At 38.3% G+C, this 20,235-nt stretch overlaps 1 protein-coding gene across 1 annotated transcript in view; it reads left to right on the top strand.

Annotated features, from left to right (window-relative positions):
* The window catches only part of LOC110174909 (piezo-type mechanosensitive ion channel component 2), a 238,212-nt gene that overhangs the window by 42,982 nt on the left and 174,995 nt on the right, over window positions 1-20,235 (top strand). The window contains 1 exon segment of the mRNA XM_055152112.1: window positions 4,660-4,755. Coding sequence (XP_055008087.1) covers window positions 4,660-4,755 — 96 coding nt within the window.

Here is a 20,235-nt window from a genome sequence, read left to right as displayed (position 1 = left end):
ATATTATACACGGTCAGTCAAAAGTTTGGACTCACCCTCTCATTCAGTGTTCTTTTTCTATATGTTCACGACTTTCTACATTTGATAACCAAAATTATACATTAAATCAATATTACTTATATTACTAATTTTTGTAAAACTTCCAATTCAAAAAACTGCACAGAAATATTTATTGTTGGTGTATTCAGCATGTATAAATGTGCAAAAAAAGAAAGAACATTTTATTTTGTAAGGTTTTACTGGACAAACATACCGCGCTTTAGGGCACGGTTCTAAAGTCCTAGTGTGAGTGCACCCTAATACTAAGAAATAAACTTGATATACCAATCCCGTTCATCCACGGTGTCAAAGACGTGCGTTGGGGTGTCTAAACTAAAATGCAAAGGCGCCCAAATAGAGGCATCTAGGGCGTTTTTTGACACTCTGGTGTGAACGGCAGTGTTGGGAAGGTTACTTTTAAAATCTATTCCCCTACAGATTACAGATTACATACTCCAAAATGTAGTTTGTAACGTAATCCATTAAATTACTTAAAGTGAGTAATGTAATCTGAATACTTTGGATTACTTGATTTGCTGTAGAGAAGCAAAGACTCGGAAATCGTAAACTTAGACCAGTCTAGACCAGGTCTAAAATCAGACTAAACCAGGACTAAACCAGGTCTAAAACAACATGACACCTGGTTTAACAGTTTAGGTTGACATAATTTAAGGTGATCTCATATAAAAAATAATTTCTCTATCAATAATATTTTTTAATCTGGTGAAGGAAAAGCTGATCTTGTTACTGTCTTTTAACAGACAAAACCTCTTATATTAAAGATGTCGTGGTCTTTGTTTCTCTATAGCAAACAGTTGCTTATTCATGGAGACTTGGCTCAGACAATTTGAAGACAACAAACAAGAATTTTCAGAGGGAGGATGTGGTTGCTACATTCATGTCGTTTAAAAAAGCACGACAATATCAAGTAATCCAAAGTAATCAGATTACGTTACTCACTTTAAGTAATTTAATGGATTACGTTACAAACCACATTTTGGGGTGTTGTAATCTGTAATCTGTAGGGGATTACATTTAAAAGTAACCTTCCCAACACTAGGTCAAAATACAATACACGGTTCGCAAAAACCCTGGAAGTGCAAGTTCGGGCACCAGCCAATCAGCAAAGAGCCATACATCCTGTGTTGCCGACGATTCCCGAGATCGAGGATTTAAAGCCAAAATAAAGAGAATGTTTGATGAATTTAATCAAGGGGAAAGACATTATTGCCCTTTTTCCTACAAGATTTGGGAAAAGCTTAATATACCAGTTAGCCCCGTTACGTACGTGACGACCAAATAGCAGCGACTGGTTAAATGACAACAAGTACCCACCTATCGTCGAGCGGATGAATTCCAACGCTGCGAGGTCAGACGGTTTGTATGAAGGGAAAGGAAGTAAAACCTGCTGATGAATTAGGCTAACAGAAAGCACCTTAAGTGAAAATGACCGGTTTTAAGATTTTTTTGACTAATAAAATCATCTGTTCTTACGTTTGTCTAATATGATTGATATTTTTGACTCTTTGGAGCAGGTTAAATTGTGAAAAGTGCTATGTAACTTTTCGGTTGGGGGTCTGTCACCTTTTTGCTTCTATGGATATGTCACTGCTCTGCGTGAAATGTTCCACAGTATGACGTTAAACGGCTCTACCTTACATTTATTACAGTACAGGAGGTTTTATTGCTCAAAAATACTTAGAAAAACATAGCATTTTGACTGTGAGCGGGGTCGCATCTCACAGATCTGAAACTTGGGCTGATTTGAAGGTTTAACGTCATACTGTGAAACATTTCTAACAAAGCAATAACATCTCAAAAGCATTTGATGGACCCTCCGACCAGAAAAGTTAAACAATACGCCTTTAAAGGATCTAAATTTGCCACAACAAAATGGCGAGTGTGGAGTCTGTGGTCTCTCTCTCTCTCCCAGCAGCCCGGTGAGCTCCGAGCAGCTGGTCCACACTGTTAATTGTCTCACTACATTAAACTCAAATGGCTTATCTCGGGATTACAGCTCCGTAGACAAGAGTTTTGTGTGTGTGTGCGCGGGCGTGAAGGCAGTTTGTGATGGAGAAATGAGGCGGAGAGGAGGCGGGCTTTGGGGTGAGCTGCTCTCTGCTGTGGTATGTTTTATTACACAGATCAGGTTTCCCACTCGTGAAAATGGTTTTAATGATGCCACATGTTGGAGAGTGCTAATAATGGAAGATACAACCATGAGCATGGAGAAAGTTACTGTACTTTATGACAGAGATGTTTTTTTTTTTTTTTTTTTTCATGGCTGATGCAGATACCGATCATTTTTGGACCGATATGTAAAGCCGATTTAGGTGATAAAAAATGTGTACAAACTCATCCCCACCCTTTTTTTACTATCAAACTGTGCAGAGTCCAGTGTAATCAAATTTTTTGCAGTACCCTCCTTAGACTAGGGGTGGGTGATATTTCAATATTTTTTAAACATAAAATGGATTCTGACATATTGTATACATCGATATAATGCTTATATTTAATTTTGATTTCTCCACTTTGCTTGTTTGCCTTCTCTGTGCTCTTCCCCCGCCTCTTTGGTTTTGTTACCCCTTCCCTCGCGTGTTGTCTCATTCACTACTCACTACCGTCGTGAATGCCGAAAGTTGGAGCCAACCAAAGCTTCTAGCACCACAAACCTTTTCCAACGTTTACAGACTCACCATCAGCAGCACATCCTCTGTCACTGAGAGAACACTCATATTCCACTGAGTCCTTTAGTCCAACAGCAGCTGAACCGCATCAGGACACGAGGAGCGCGCTGTTTATGCAAATGAGTCGTGTAGTTTTAAGTTTTGTTTCTGTAAAACGTAAACAAATGAGCACAAAGCTGCATTAAACACATTATAATGTCAAACTGGCTGATGATATATGTTGTAAAGTTTAGTAATGTAAAGTTTATTTATGTAGAAGATTTTAATTAATAATCTGCTGCAGTATAATTTGTACAATAGTGTTTGGAAACGTTTGGTTTGATCTGCAGTGGATTGTGGGAAACCTCATAGCTCCTTACAGCTGGTAAGGGACATGGATCTGTTAAAATAAGGAACATCCTGAACTTCTTCTGCTAAAGGAGCTCATGGAGTTAATGCAAAGAGGAGATTGAGTTGAGTTGTTTTATATATGAATAAAAAGAAGGCAATATGTATTATTTCTTTTATTTTACAGTTAAATTATTATTAATGTAATTAGGTTTTTTTGTAATCTTAAATGTGGCAGAAGCACTTTGTTTCTACTTGAACTGTCTAGCTCTTTGCACTTCAATAAAAAAAAAAAAAAAAAGACTTTGTGGAGTTTAGCATATTTGTTTTTGCAGTAGTTTTTGGGGGGTTATTTTTCCTGTACACATATCTAGATATATATCATATATCGAGATATAGCAAAATATATTCAGAGATATATTTTCTTGCTGCATATCACCCAGTCCTACTTTAGACTTAAATGTTCAAACTAAGCTTTACATGTATATTTTTCATGCATTTACTGCTGGTTGAACCAAACAAAGTTTTTTTAAATCTCCAGCAGTGGACGATATTTTATCTATCTCTACTTTATAAAAACAAATGATCGAAAGTCTGTTCAACTTGTGGCCGGGTCCCAGTTCAGGCTGTTAAAACACTCTAATCCAGCCCACCTTCCAAAATATTACCCCCCTTTCAAATATTCAAATATGTTCTCTTGTTTACTGGTTTAGTTTAATCCTAGTTTAGATCTGGTTTTATTCTGGGTTAGTGCTCTTTTAGTTTTGATCCTGGTTTAGTTTTTGTTTCATTGGGCTTTAGACCGGCTTTAGTCCTGTTATAAAACTTGTTCACTACTGGATTGTTCATTCTGCAGCTCAAAGTTGGTGAAGGTTTTTGTATTTTATTTTTCCCCAAAATCTCATATAGCAGTTGTGATATTAGTATTATTATTTATGAAAGAGATGGTCTAAGTGGTCATCTCTCAAACCAGAGTACTTAATGTCTTCTGTCACTACTTTTACTGCGTTGAGACTCACTTATGTCAGCTTGTCAATGATCAGCTGGGGTCTTTTTAACGGACTAATCTATAGACAATCCCGTGTCAGGAAGAATTGGTGGTTTGGACCGTGAAATTTCTGAATCAGGATCAAATATGGGACCTTTTGCTGTGAGGCGAAAGTGCTGTTAAGTTTGATTAAATTAAGACAAATGTAAAGCAATTAAAGCTCAAGTTAACAGCTACCTTTTACATTTAGTTCAGTAGAAATCAGCAATTCCAGGGCCGAAATTATCCAAATGATTCTAGTGAAGGCTTGTGAAGTTTAAAAACACAATAGAGCACTTCCTGTATTGCCATATGACCTCACAACATTATGAAACTTCAAGGTTCAAGGTTTCTTTATTAGGAACCAGGGCTAAATGTGTTTACAGAATTGATCACAGCAGTCCAATAACATTAAGATTCAAACTAAGACACACAAAATACAGATACATCATCACCACCAACGTCCTACAACAAGAAACCTGATCAATTCTAAATGGACATATGGTTCTCTGTAAGCTGTATTCATTTATTTCATTTATTTTTTAAATGTCTAATTGTATTTTCCCTTGTTTTTTGCAGCTTGCCTGTTCAGGTACAATGGGCTGTCATTCGTCTACCTCATCTACCTGCTGCTCATCCCTCTGTTTGCGGAGCCCACAGCCACTACCATGCAGGGTAAGACTCTGTACACTCCAGTATATAGAGACTGTACCACGCAGGCATATTCTGTATATACACTTGAAATGGACATAGCTATCCTGCTGGCTCCTTCGACTGTTTCCAAATTATCACACCTCTCTTTGTAACTGCTGCCGTGAGCCTTGTCATTTTTGCCATTTTTTCCATAAATAAAATCCTAGATGTAGACATGACCGCACTAACTGAGACCAAGACCTGTCCGAGACCTCAGGGTCCCGAGACCAGGACAAGACCAAGACCTCTGAGAGTTGAGATCAAGACAAGACCAAGACTTTTAAAGGTCGAGACCGAGACAGGATCGTGACCATGACCCATCAAGATCAAATCAAGACCACCTTTGTCATTTTACAGTTATTTTGGCACATATATATCAATGTTTTTATAAATCTATCTCCATTTTACCTGATAAATGTTAATTTAAGCTTAAAATAAGCCAAGCAAACAGTACTGAGCCCTTTTTTTGGATCCTCACCCACAGTTTGAGAACCCCTTCTTTAATTTAACTTCCACTGGCACTTAAAGAAAACTGTGAAGAAAGTGGGTAGGATTTTTAAACCTGTTTAGTTCCAAACTGGAGTTACATTATCTTACTGGTTTTGCAGTGGTATTTATTATTATTATATGGTATTTATTGGCGACAGCACCGGTCGTACGGCCGTAATGAAACATGATCGCGCTCTCGAGTGTCAAGTCTATGAAAAGACCGAGTCCAAGGGTCTTCAAGACTGTTACAAACGTGGTTGAGTCCGAAACAAGACCAAGACCCCAAAAAAACTGTCTCGAGACAGTCTCAAATACTATGATCCTACTGCTAGCCTCAGTGAGCGTTGCACTCCCTAAGTCCACTTCTTTATACAGTCTGTGCATGCAGGATAAGAATCCACACTCTCTATTATATAGACTGTACCATGCAGATTACATTTCTTTGAACTACACTTGTCTTACTCCACAACTTGAACAAAGGTCTAACAAACAACTTGCCTGTTAAAAGAGAGACTGATATCTCTCTGTATTTTTATACAGAAGGACATCAGTCTAGTCCCCCACTCCCTTAGTATATCTCAAATCAGAATCAAACATGATCATCAAATCACATTTGTTTATTTTAGTGAAGCATGTGAAAAATAATTATCCAAATCATTAAAATAATTTCCCTTGTGGATCAAATTAACAGCATTCTAACTGAAGCATCAATCAGAATACAAAATGAAAAGTTACGACATCAAGAATTACAACCACGAAATGAAATGAAACGGTTACGAATATGAATTCACAGATGTAACTCGACTGTCATCACTTCACTTTTTACTGAGCAGAAGAAACACTGATCAAGATGCCAGGCTTTTGTGCCACACACACCATGGACTGACCCAGAACTAACCCAGGACTAACCAGTGACTAACCAGTGACTAAACCAGTACTAAACCAGGACTAAACCAGGACTAAACCAGGACTAAACCAGGACTGAACCAGAAGGACTAAAACAGGACTAAAATAGAATTGAAGCAGGACTCACCGCACGGAAGTAAGTGCAGCCATCGCCCGATTGTGCTTTGCGGACTCCCTGCTCTGGGTTCTCTGGATTTTCTCTCTCTCTTGAGTGCAGGATTAGTCCTGGTTTAGTCCTGACTTCCTATTCCAGAATGTTAAAACCCGCCCATTTCAGCAACTATTTGCCCGCAGGTATCCGACCCAGTGCAGGACTCTTCCATGCATGTTCCTGATTGGCTAACCCACCTGTCAATCACACCCATCTGAAAACTCCCCAGATTCAACCCAGACCCAGACTCACATGTTCATAACCTACTGGAGAAGTGTGTATTTTGTTGGCAAACAAAAAAACATGACTGAGCATATATAAGGCACCTTGTTATTAAATATCGGGATTAGATACAGAAGTGAAAATATTAGAAAATAGTAGACTAGTGCAGATCTATAGACTACACACACGCATTTGGTCTGTTTCCAATTTGAATCTATGTTTTTCTGTGTAACACAAACCTGCCGATTTCAGTGTGCCGGGATGTGGAACAGAGGTCAGATAGTTACAGTGGGAATACCAAGGTTTGTTATAAGAAAAATGATCCACTTTTAAACACATCCAAGTATGAAAGCAGTGGGGTTTGGGGAATGCAGTTTAATGTATACTGAATAAATATGATCAAGAAGCACAGATTAGAAACAGATCGGACTTTTATCTCAAGGACTAACTCAGTGAACTTTGGAGTATTTTCTCAGCTTGTATAATATTGTGTATAATTTGACTAGTCCTTGAATAAGCCCACTAGACAAACCCTGGATTGTGTTTTTGAGATATTTTTAAAGGTGCAGTTTTTAACTTTTCTATTAAACAGACCTTACAGACTGCAGCCTGAAGTGACCCAAATCAGATTTTTTCACCCCTCTGATCTTTTAATGACAGTCTGAATGACACAGATCCTATTTTTTTCAAATGCGACCCAGGACACTTGGATATGTGCGCCTAAAACCGATACATATCTGATCTTTTGACATGCGACTTCAGGCTCAACGGCCAGGTCACATTCATCCCACCTACACGTCAGGCTCAGAGTCTAGTCAATGGAGGGAAAACGAGGTTAGCAAGTTATTTAATATTTGGGGAGATCGCTGTATTCAGGCCAAATTGGAGGGGTATTATCGGAACTGTGCATTTTTTAAAATGATTGCCAAAGAAATGTCTGAGCGCGGCTACAGGCGTCCTGGCTCCAATGTCAACAAAAAATAAAGAGCCTGCGAGCCAAATATAAGGAGGCTACAGACTCAAACAAATGAAGCGGCTGTGAAGTGTAACCTGTCCGTTTTACGAATATGCGCTTTTGGGACGTTTAAAGTTCACACTGGAGATCACATACAAGTCGCATTTAACTGGAAATGTGAACGACCTCGCAAAGAAATCCGAATTGAGCTTTAAGCCCTGCAGTTTAAACATAACTTTACAGCTCAAAATACCTAGACAACATTCTGACTATGAGTGGGGTTGCCTCTCCACAGATCTGACCTGTAACTTGGTCTGGTTTTGTCTCCATGACGATAGACCTGCTTTATGTAATAATGTTGTTTTCTCATTAAAACAGACCTGGAGTTTTTTGTTTCATTCACACATGTTTAACACGCAAACCCTACATATTTAGGATGAGTTCTCAAACTGAAAACACTCTGTTCCACCTTGTGATGTCATGTGGTAATACACGAAGTGCTCCACTGTGTGTGTTTTTTTTTATTTTATAAACACACACCAACACAAATTTAATTTAATAAAAGTCATGTGGTAGTGCAGCATAACCACACTGTTGGACCCCCTTATATTGATATTTTGGCAAATTTATAATTTAAATTTCGTTTCTCTCTCTTCTTTTTTCAAATTTTTTAATAAACATTTTTAGTCACTATACCTGACTTGGCTTGACACTTCACTGTGTTTTTAAACTCCATACATCTTCACTAGAATGATTTGGATCATTTTCATCCATGAATTGCCAATCTCTACTAAACTAAAAGTAAAAGGTAACTGTTTACTTAAAAAATAAAGGGGGAACAGATCATTTTGAGCTTTGGAGATGTAGACAGACAATGTCAAGTGTTACACAAACGTGAATGAAACAAAACACAACTCCAGGTCTGTTTTTGAGGAGGTAACAACATTAGAACATGTCTTGGGCTTCATCCACACTGTTACATATTCAAGTTGTTTTTGTTGTGGATGCAGTGTTCGTCCACACTAATCCGATGGAAAATGGCTTCAGAGACGGAACGATCTGGTGCCGCCAGTGTCCACGAATTCATCTGAGTATGATCCGGCACTGTGTGGACGCCTGAAAACGTTAATACACTGACGTAGGAGCTCTAGTCGCCTTCCTTATTGGAGCACATCACTGTGATTTGCACCTTCCTGATTCGCTGGGTTTGTGACATCGGTCATGTGACGCTATTGTGAAAACAATTTAAACAAAAAAACAGAGACAAACGGGAAACAGCATAGCTAGAACTACTTGCACAGAACAGACTCACCATCAGCAGAACACCCCTCTGTCACAGAAAGAACATATATATTCCACTGAGTCATGTCCTTTTTAATGTCTGACAGAAGCTGAACCGCATCAACACACCAGGAGCAAGCTGTTTTTTGAGCACTTAGTTTAAGCAAATTAGCCATGCGGTTTTAAGTTTCATTTCTGAAAAATGTAAACAAATATGCTCAGTGCTGTGTGGATAGGGAAGGCTTATGGACACAGAAACGATGTGTCTGGTGGCAAATCGTTTCTGATACAGTGATACGGGTGATACGGGATACATTGTTTCAGTGTAAACATAACCTTTGAGGTGCGTTGCGTAACTTTTCTGGTGGAGTTTCCGTCAAATCCTCATGCTTTTCCCTTTGAAGATGTTATTGCTTTGTCTGGAATGTTTCACAGTATGGTGTTAAACCTTTCTGTCTTCATGGAGACCAAGTTACAGGTCAAATCTGTGGAGAGGCAACCCCGCTCACAGTCAGAATACTTGTTTTTCTAGGTATTTTTGAGCTGTAAAACCAGCTGTAATTGAATAAATGTAAGGTAGAATGTCATACTGTGGAACATAATTATGTTTAATATAGGAAAATACGTTATCAGCTGTTATCACCGTTGAGTCCATTCTGTGAAATCCTAATTGAATCAGACTCTGTAAGAATCTGCATAGACAGCGAGCGTGTGAAGTCTCCCCTGTGCGCTCTTCAATGTGTGGTCTACAAACCTCAAATACTCCTCTGTGTACTTCCTCCCAACCACGAAATCTCAAACTCACCTTCTCCTTTTGCCCCAATCTCCTCCACCCCCTCCTCCTCCTCCTCCTCTTCTCCTCTTCCCCCTGTTTAATTATACATGGCCCTATATTGGAGCATCTGAGAAAACAATCAGGAAGTAAAGCAGCACAGACAGTGAGAGAGAGAGAAAGAGAGCCACTTACCTGCTCATAAATACTTAAGTGGAGTTTTCTAGTAAAGCCGTGAGCCCGTGTAATGTAGAGGGCTATTGTGGACTTCCTGAACATATGCTGTCTCTATGTGGGCCCTGCTAATTAATGACACTCGACTGGAGGCATTTGAAAACATCCTGGTTCTTCGCTCCCATTGGAAAACATGGAGAGCTACGTAAAGAAGTTGTGAGGCCAGGACTTTCGAAGAAGATTATGATTTAAAATATGATGGAAGCTGCTTTTATAGGTACTACAGTCGTCGCTCGCTATATCGCGGTTCACCTTTCGTGGTCTCGCTGTTTCGCAGATTTTTTTAGTACAATTTTGTGTGCTTTTTGCGTTTGATGTGGCAGTCATGATTCTTTAGTTTCGTGGGTATGTGGCGTTTTGTGTCAATCATGTTACACAATATTTTTAATCACTTTAGGCACTGTAAAATAACATTATTTACTGTTTTAATCCCACCAGTATTTAAAGGGTAACTGGAACGATTCTATGCATTTTTTTGTTTGTTGTTTTTTTGTTTTTTTTCATTATTGTGGGGGAGCTTTAGATTCAGTGGTTTAATGCTGTGTTCCAGTTGTCCTCTGAGGTTGGATTTTCCGAGTTCTGACTTGTAAACGTACACTGGAACACCCATCCATCTCGGAATTCCTACATAGAAATATTTCAGAACCCAGAGCTGGTTCTATGTTAGAAAATCCAACATGGCTTTGATGTCCGACACTTAACATACTTCTTGGGTTCTTTTTAAAGATGATAATACAGTAAAGTGTATTTACCTTGTTGACATGTTTCGGCCCAAGAAGTTAAAGGACATAAGAAGACAAAATGAACATCATTGGCTTACTTAATAAACTGATCGTAGTTGTATTATTTTCCATAAAGATGCTCTCTGTCCACCTTCTTCTCCTATGCTCTGGTCTGCCAATGGATACAAGGAAGTAATTTAATGTTTTGGGGGCCATACTGGAGGTCAAGATTGGGGTTGATCCGGATGGTGTTATTCAGTTTATAATATAATCACGATGACTTTAAACAGCGCAAAAGACATAAAACTGTCCAAAATTGCCAGCTCGTAAGATCAGCTGTCATTAGAAAGGTATAAAGCTAAAGTCATCCTCCTGGGTCGTGGAATAGATCCCAGTCTAAATCCAGTGTTGGGATTAACGTGTTCTAAAAGTAACAAATTACTGTAATGCATTGCTTTTTGCTGTAACGCAGTAATGTGGCAGTACAGGGAAAAAATATTCATATTTTACTCAGTACAAATGTCAGTAACGCGCGTTAAAATGCTTTTTTAACCTGGATTGAAGTGGTGGGTTTTTCTTCATACAAATTCGCTAAAATCACCGCGATATCAGCAGCGATGAAACGTCAGAGGTGCGCCCGCGTAGACCGTCGGGTAACCGCGGACGAAAGGACCGGCGCAGAACTCCACGCTCCACAGGGCGAAGAGCAGCTGACGCCCGATCGCGCCTTGCAGACATCCTGTTCCATGGACTCGGGGTTCTCTCAGGGGCGGTCCTAGATTCCAAGTTCTAGCCCAAGATTAGTCCTGGTTTGGTACTGGTTTGGTCCTGGTTTTGTCCTGGTTCAGTTCTGGTTTAGTCCTGGTCCAGTCCATATAAAATGTCAAGTTGACTACTTCCTGGATCGTTATTTTTAGAACATAACCCCCGCGATAAACGAGGGACCATTGTATATTCAAAAAACAACTGGATATTAAACAGTTTGCAGTGGTTCACAAGTCAGTTTTGTGTAATCTAGGCCCTTTAACATTTGAGTATTTTCTGGTTGCTTCTGGAGTGGCAGAAAAGCTGTGGATTTGTAGTATGAAAAAACACAGATGTTTTAAATAATGCCCTCAGTCGAAAACATTACACAATCTTTATTCAATGCAGCAGGTTGTGTGCCATTTCCTCATCTAAGTTTTGGCTCCAAATCCCGCTGCACAGTGCAACAGCTGAGCCAGTGGGGTTTACTCAGTACTCATTTGTGTGTTCATTACTCTGTTTGGATAAATCTAAAACATCATGGTCAGATTTTGAAAAGTGCACATAACCCAGAATTTGGTAACACTTTATTTTAGCGTACACGTATTAACATCTAACTACCTGCTAATTAGGATAGTTGTAGATGGTTAAGTTGTCATTTCTTAGTATTTATTCAGCCCTTATTAATGTCTAATTCTCCATAAGCTTATTATATAAAACATATATAAGTCACACTTTTTGGGGAAATGTATTTTGTAAAATCAGAGACCAGGAACCGACATTTCATCTTGAAAGGCAAGTTATAGTAAAAACAGAATAGAAAACAACAGGCTGAACAGGAGTTAATATGTTAACATAACATATTAACTGTTATTCAGATAATTATAGCATAAAAAACAGAACATAAATTTACCAAACTTATGATCTCACTCCAAATCACTAAATCTATTGAATTCTTCATCCTCTGTGTCACTTCTGCGCGACCTCCGGAGATGAACCATAGATCCATGATGTAAACGGAACGCCTCTTCCTCGTCGTTAGATATTCCGGTCTTTCTGAATCCTGACAGGATGGTTTTGATTGTCACTGAAGTTCAGGCTTTGGCGATTTATCCAGTGACTTCCAGGAAAGTTACATGGCGCACTCGTCCTGATATCGTGAAGCTGTGTTCTCCATCGCCGCTTTCCGCCAGTCCCTCATTCCCTTTGTGCTGCTCGATTACCGTTTTCGGCTGAATATTTCACTATTTTCAGTGAGACAGCGGCTTTTTCTACAGGACGCATGGCAGTAGAGCGAAGTGACAGTGGTACAGGAGTAATAGTAGTAGCAGATTCTGACACACAAGTCTAGAGCCTCTCGCAGCTGTCAGTCTGAAAATTTTAATATATAAGTTGCACCGGAGTATAAATCGCAGGAAACACCCAAACCATGAAAAAAACTTGACTTATAGTCCGAAAAATACGGTAATAATTTTATTACTCTAGTAGATGTTAAGAGTCCAACTAGTCATAAATTAAGTAAGCTAAATTTAAGTGCAAATAAGTAAAAACTACATTTCCTTTACAACTAGTCCTTTAACAATAAGCTTATTAGAATCATAATTCATGGACAAAAATGTCTTAGTATCATATTAATAAACAGTAATAGGCAGTGTATTAATAGAAAAGTGTTTGTAAATGTCTAACTAATAGCAGAATAAGCTTATGGGGATTTAGACATTAATATGAGCTGGATAAATACCAGTTAATTACAAACTAACCATCTACAACTATGCTAATGAGCAGGTAGTTAGATGTTAATAAGTGCACCCTAAAATAAACTTCAGTCACACAGAGCTGCCAGTGTCAATTTACACCAGAGCTGCTCCTGTAACACTAGCTTCTGTATATTCGAACGTTTAAGCACTCTTTTATATTGCTTACATATTCTTTATTGATTTAGATGAATTACATTTTAGATCACAATACAAAAGTAGACAACAAGAGAGACGATGCTTTGCAGCGATGAAAAGCCGTGTCTGTGGTGGATGCATTAATTAAGCTACTCACCGTTTCACTTTGGATGTCTGCACCTTCAGAAGTCGTTCTGATGCACGGTGTTTGCGCAACTGTATAGATTTTAGGCTACGTATTTTGAAGGGGCATCGGAAGTTTATTCTGACACCACGTTTATTTCCTGTCCTGCCCCTGCTACAAGCCTGGAGATGCTCTGTTGACTCGGAAAAATTAGAACTCCAACCTCATTTGAACAACGTGTGGAGTAGGGGTGTGCAAAAATATCAAAATATCGATATATCGTATTGTTTAATGTGTTGATACAGTATCGATATCATGGGCTGCTGTATTGATATATCATCAAGAGACTTTTTTGGTATATTTTACAAAATTATTTTGTCACAGAGCTACAGTTTTGCTTGTTTATTGCTTGTTTAAAGGAAAGGAAACTCATTTACGCGACACATTTGGTATTTTCACTGTTTCATATGAACTTTGCACAAGAAGTGGTTTAACAAAAACTTTTAGCATCACAGCCATGATTTAGCCTTTATTTTTTTTATTGAACCGTAACAAATCTATTTGAAATATATCGTATCGAACTGAAAATGCGCAGTATCGTGATACGTATCGACTCATGGCCTATATATCGAGGTATGTATCGTATTGGGAACTTCTTGATGATACCCAGCCCTAATGTAGTAATGTAATGTAAAAAAAAAAAAACAATACCTGCGTGTGTGTAAATTGGGGGTAACAAGTTTTCATGTTTTTCTAATTATTACTTGTTTTGGTGGGATAGTGTCTGTGGTAGTGTTGTCACGATACTAAAATCAAACTCAGTTTTGATCCTAAGGAATAAACTCGATACTCTACAGATTTCTATACCATGATGATACTTTAAAATACTCTTTATTTAGACAATAATTTTTGATTTTCAACATTAAATGGTAGTTATCAATACCTTGTTTTCTTATACTTGTATCTAGTTTTGATACTAGTGTTCATATTGATTCTCATTAGATTTTCGTTACTTTTGACAAGCCTAGCATGTACATTTTGTGCACAAATGACACGCAGAATCAAGCAGAGAAAACCCTGGCATTATTTATAGTCTGTATATGGTCTGTGTATAGTCTGTCCTTTGGCTGCAGACAGTAGAAAGCACTATGGAATCTCTTTGGTAACTTCCATCTGGTCTTCTGTCGCAATATGTAGCTTTGATTTTTTTAAGCCGGACATTTTTAAGCAATTAGTCACAAAGGGAGACATTTTTGAAATACCATAATTTCCTCCACAAACAACAAAATCTCCTGTTGTATTGTACATAAAAAATTTTGTAGTTTAGATCTGTAGAAACATGTTATGAAATGTGACTCTTATATTAGTTTGTCAGTTCAGATTTCAGTCTTTTTGTCAATTCTGGATGTGTTTAAAGGTCCCATATAACATACCAGGAGTTGTGTTTTGTTTGATTCGCAGGTTTAACACACAAATCTTGCATATTTAGGCAGAGAAAACACACTGTTCCACCTTATGATGTCATGTGGTAATCCAGAAAGTTCTTTTTTTTATTTATTTTTTTAATTATCTTTATTAATATTTGTTTCTTTTAAAAGAACATACAGGTACAACAAAACACAGACAAGTACAAGCAAGCAACTGACAATAATAAACAGTATAGTAGTCAACCAAAAAAATACAAATATGTATGTCCCGTTAATCAAATTGTGGCAATCTGACACTGAGCCAGGAATGGTCCCCATATTGCTTTATGTCTCTGCTCTTTATCCATGGTGTCCACACGAATACGCTCCATTTGGATAACGGACACCATTTCACGGAGCCGTGTCTTCCGTGTCAGCAGAATATGTTTTTAGCCGCCACCATCCCAAGCTGCAGCGCCCGCCAAACGTCCGATGTAAGTCCCAGATCGTCTGTGGAGCATCTGAATATGGCTAAACTATAATCCGGTTTAATATCTCTGCAATAACAGTTAGAAAACCATTTAAAGATTGTGGACCAAAAGGTAAATAATTGTGGACAAAACCAAAAAAGATGAGCAAGTGTTCCTTCGACACAGGAACACTTGTCACACTGGGAAGACACTGTTGGAAAAATTCTATTCAATTTTGTTTTAGAATAGTGTAACCTGTGTACCACCTTGAACTGGATAAGCTGATAACAACTGTTAATAGAACATGAATGAATTTGTGCCAATGCCTTCTCCCAGAGTTCAGCAGATAAAGTTCTTTTAAACTCCATACACTTTCACTAGAATCGTTTGGATAATGTCAGCTCTGGAATTGCCAATCTCTATTAAACAAAAGGTAAAAGGAGCTTAAAAACTATCTCTTCATGACACCAGAAGGTGGAACAGAACGTTTTGAGCTTTGGAAATGTAGATAGACTAAAGATAAAGGATTACTCAAACATGTATGACTCAAACAAAACACGACTCCAGGTACCTTTTTTGAGGAGGTAACAGCATTCTAACATGACTTAAAGCTCACAAGAGTCCATTTTGTGTAACGTAGGCCCTTTAAAATCGCTCGTCCTCAGTGAGATATTTGTACCTTATTGACGTGTTCAGCCGCTGTTGCTTCCTGAGGTTTGGTCAGCGTGAACGAGTCTGTCGGGAGTTGAACCTCAAAACCTTCTTGTTGTACCACTTCCGTTGTTTTGTAGTATGTTCTATCCTCAGTTAATATCAGGGGTGAGTGGCCCAGTTTGAGGACAATACTTTGGCAAGGCTCCTCAGTGACTCTTAATGTTCAAATTAATCAACAATTCTTCCACACTGACTCATGGTAAACAAACCAGGTTATGCCATTGTGGTTGTGTTGTAACGATACTTAACTTTCGACATTGACCTTGATTTCGATACTAAAGAATAGACTTACGTAGTTTGAGAACTCTTTTATTAGTAGCTTGTCTACGTCTCCAAAGCGGAAAATACTCTGGTCCACCGTGTGATGATTCATGAAGAGGTAAAAGAGGTCGTTTTCAAGTTAATTCCAGGGCTGAAATTATCCAAATGATTCTAGTGAAGGTGTATGGAGCTTAAAAACACAGTGGAGCACTTCCTGTATTACCATATGACATTAAAAAAACTAAAACATGCATGGTTTGTGTGTTACAAAACAATTAAAACATACTGTAGATGAAAAAAAAAAGTATAATATGGGTCCTTTAATGTGTTCCTAGAATCCTATAATTATTCTCTACGATGAGTTCACAAGCACAACTTTCAGAGACGCAAAGATTTTTGCACAAAAGAAAAACTGACAGGTTTGAAGGGCCCATATTCTGTTATTTTCTGATCTACGTTGTAATGCTGTGACCTCCTCAAAAACACCTGGAGTTGTGTTTTGTTTCTTTCACACATGTTAAGGATTAGACTCGATACCAATTCCAAAACCACAATGATAATAAAAAACACTCTTTACTTAGACAATAGAATGGGATTTTCAACATTAAATCTTAGTATTTTCTTTTATATTCCCATGTGGTCTTATATCTGTGTAATCCCTCAGTGGTCCAGGTACGTTCCATAGTGGTCCATGGGCATATGCTGTATTTTTCAGAATATAAGTCGCACTTTTTTCATGGTTTGGGTGGTCCTGCAATTTACACTCCGGTGCGACTTATATATTAAAATTTTCACACTGACAGCCACGAGAGGGCGATCTAGACTTGAGGGTCAGTTTTCTTCGACCAGCAAAAAAAAAGTTTGGAGTGAGTGAGAAACTTGTGAGGGACTGACGGAAAGTGGGGATGGAGAACACAACTTCACAGTAACGAGGCGGGTGAGCCATGTAACTTCCCCAGAAGTCATTGGATGGATCGACAAAGCCTGGACTTCATTGACAACCGAAACCATCCTGTCAGGATTCAGAAAGGCCGGAATAATTCTAACTGAACTGATGCTGAGTCTGACGACAGCTACACAGAAGAGGAAGCGGCGCTCTGTTTACCTCCAGAGGTTGCGAAATTTGCTCAGAAGTGACACCGAGGATAAAGAATTCAATGGATTTAGTGATTTGGAGTGAGATGGAGAGTTTGGTAAACTTGTTCTGTTCTGTTGTTTATGTTCTAGTTTAATCTGAAGAACTGTTCATATGTGACGTTAACAGTCTGTTGTTCTCTGTTTTACTGTTTTTACTATAACTTGCCTTCAAGATGAAATGTCGGTTCCTGGTCTCTGATTTTAGAAAATAAATTTCCCCCAAAAAGTGCGATTTATATTCCGGTGCGATTATATATACGTATTTTTTTTCTTTCTTTTTTTGGCTGGTGCAATTTATACTCCGGAGCGACTTATAGTCTGAAAAATACGGTACTAGTCTATGGTATCTGAGTTTCGATACTTTTGACATTCCTAGGGATTAGGGCTGCTGAATTAATTGCAGCTGAATTAAAATTGCAATTTGAATGGATGCAATCAGCAAATAGCTAAGGCTGCAGTTTTTAAAGTATCACAATTTCCCCCATAAACAACTAAATATTCTTATTAATAGTCATATTCTGCATAAAAAGGGTTAGCCCTGTAGTTTAGATCTGTACAAACATGTTCTGGGGTCTTATTGTGCATATAAACGTCTAACCCTGTACAGATAGATGTTCAGAAATGTGATCCTTGTATCAGTGTTTGTCAGTTCATATTTCAGCCTTTTTGTCAATTCTCCTGGATGTGTTTTAAATGTGAACTTTGAACAGAATCCTATTATTAAAACAGAAATTGTAAATCTATTCACAATCGCAAGAAGAGATTTCTTTTCCTAAATCATTCAACTCTAGAAGTGGTCCAAGAAATGACTCACGGCATTGGAATAGAGAACAACCTTTTCATGGAAAAAAGGAGGAAGAGGCTTTCCTGCAGACCAATAAGAATCAGGTTTATGAAGATGCAAGCTCCTGCAAAGTAAGGACAGACGCAGTAAAAAGATCAGTTTTTTTGTCTATTTTTTGCCAAAACGTTACATACTATAACATACATACTATACATACTATACTTTAAATAGTACACAAACCCAGATATTTTTAAAGATAGACAAGAAAAAAAACAAATTAAATATGAAGAAGCGGTGCAAGAAATATAAATGTTAATTTTCAGTGGCGAACCATGGACTAGGACCAATTGCTGGCCATCATGATATCCAGCGATTGGTCCCAGCGAAGGATCATGATATCCGGAAGAAGGAGAAAAAAGAGATCGGAGCCCGCAGCTGATGTGTTTTATGTAATAACACACTAAAATCACTCTCTCGACCGGGAAAACCAGGCACTCGTCGACTGCAGTGGACGTCCTGGAAGAGCGTCGAGCATTTTTCTACCACACATGTTGAGGGTATCTGAATTCAAATAAAAAAGTGTCCAAATAGAGGCGTCCAACACATTTTTTGACGCTGCGGTCTCACTTATATTTGCTATCACAGGGTATTCGCGAAGGCCCGGAAGATGTCCTAATATAATCCCACCTGTAACTCAATGAAATATGATTGGCTAAGACAACTGTCAATCTCAAACTCATTCCCACGTTGTCTTGAATTGCACGGGCCTTCGTTGCAGCCACCGAAGGCCCTGCAGGTGTTTCTTTAGTTCAGTCACTGATTTACCCAGATACCACTGGAAGAAAAATTGTGATTGGTCCATTTCTATTCCATTATATTAACCCTTTGTTTCCCAAGAAATATTAGTCTAAGTTTATAACAATGATCTAGAAATTATTACTAATGTACTGTTTATTACTCACTGATTAAAAAATATATTTGTAGTACCAAAAATTCTTTCAATATTTTTTCTTGGGCCTTCACTGAATACTCTAAAGGCTCTGAAGGTCCCCCTCTGCGTTTCATATTGTCAACATAAAGCTTTTGTCACTTGTGGACAAAACTAGTGGTAGTACAATCTTTGAAAACTACTCCAAGAAGAAGCTACTTAAAAGTGCACTGTGTAACATTTCCTGGGGAGGGTCCGCCACCTGTTTGTCTCCATGGAGATGTAATAGCTTTGCCAACTCTCTCACAGTATGGTATTAAAATTATCTTTAATGTAGGCAAGGTTAAAGGTCAGATCTGTGGAGAGGTGACGTCGCTGATTGTGAAAATGTATGCTTTTCAACACATTTTGAGCCATAAAAATGTATTATTGAATAAAATGTGTAATCGAAAAGTTTAATGCCATACTGTGGAACATTCTTGTCTAAGTAATAACATCTCATGACGGACCCTCTACCAGAAAAGTTACGCAATGCACCTTTTAAGTAAATGTAATCAAGTACCACCTCAACTTGTGCAAGAAAGAATGGAAAAACACAATACTGCTTTTGTTTTCGGAAAATAAAAATCTTCTCCGGGGATATATATTTTTTCAATTAAAGCTAAACAAACAATTTAAGATGTGGTATTTGACGCACACATGACCAGTCACGCCAAAATGATCCGAGCCAGGTTCAGGTTGTTCCCATTAGCAGCATTCCTGTTTTTTGTGACTGTTTTGGGAAGTGCACGGGGAAATTAGCCCAAATAGTTTTCACTGCAGCGTTTAATAAGGCTGATGGGTGCATTAGTGCTAGTGAAACCAGTTAGCGTTAGAACGGACTGTTCAGCCCCATTGCTTCCCCAGACACAGGAAGCCGAGGTGGGGAGTACTCGGTTACATTTACTTGAGTATCTTTTTAAAGAGATTGTACTTTTCTAGCAACCTTACTTTTAACATAACATTTTGATTGCAGGAACCGCCGTCTTACTTGAGAAGTTGTGGTTACTCTTCCCACTGTGAGTAAGTCTAGGGTGACCAGATGTCCCTGTTTACCCGGGACAGTCCCAGTTTTGAGCCCTGTGTCCCCTGTCCTAGTAGATTTATCCAAAGCTAGTGATTTGTCCCAGTTTTATACAAGAAATTTCCATATTTTGACCAATGTGCTCCCTGCCAAAACTAAAGAGATGCTTAAATTGTCATTCGTTTCTGTAAAATACAGAAAAGCTGC

The sequence above is a fragment of the Boleophthalmus pectinirostris genome, unplaced genomic scaffold (assembly GCF_026225935.1).
Source record: "Boleophthalmus pectinirostris isolate CB_2022bp ecotype Guang Dong unplaced genomic scaffold, ASM2622593v1 HiC_scaffold_16, whole genome shotgun sequence".
NCBI classification, from domain to species: Eukaryota; Metazoa; Chordata; class Actinopteri; order Gobiiformes; family Gobiidae; genus Boleophthalmus; species Boleophthalmus pectinirostris.
Note: the sequence above shows the minus strand (reverse complement) of the source record. Positions and strands in the feature narration are given on the sequence as shown.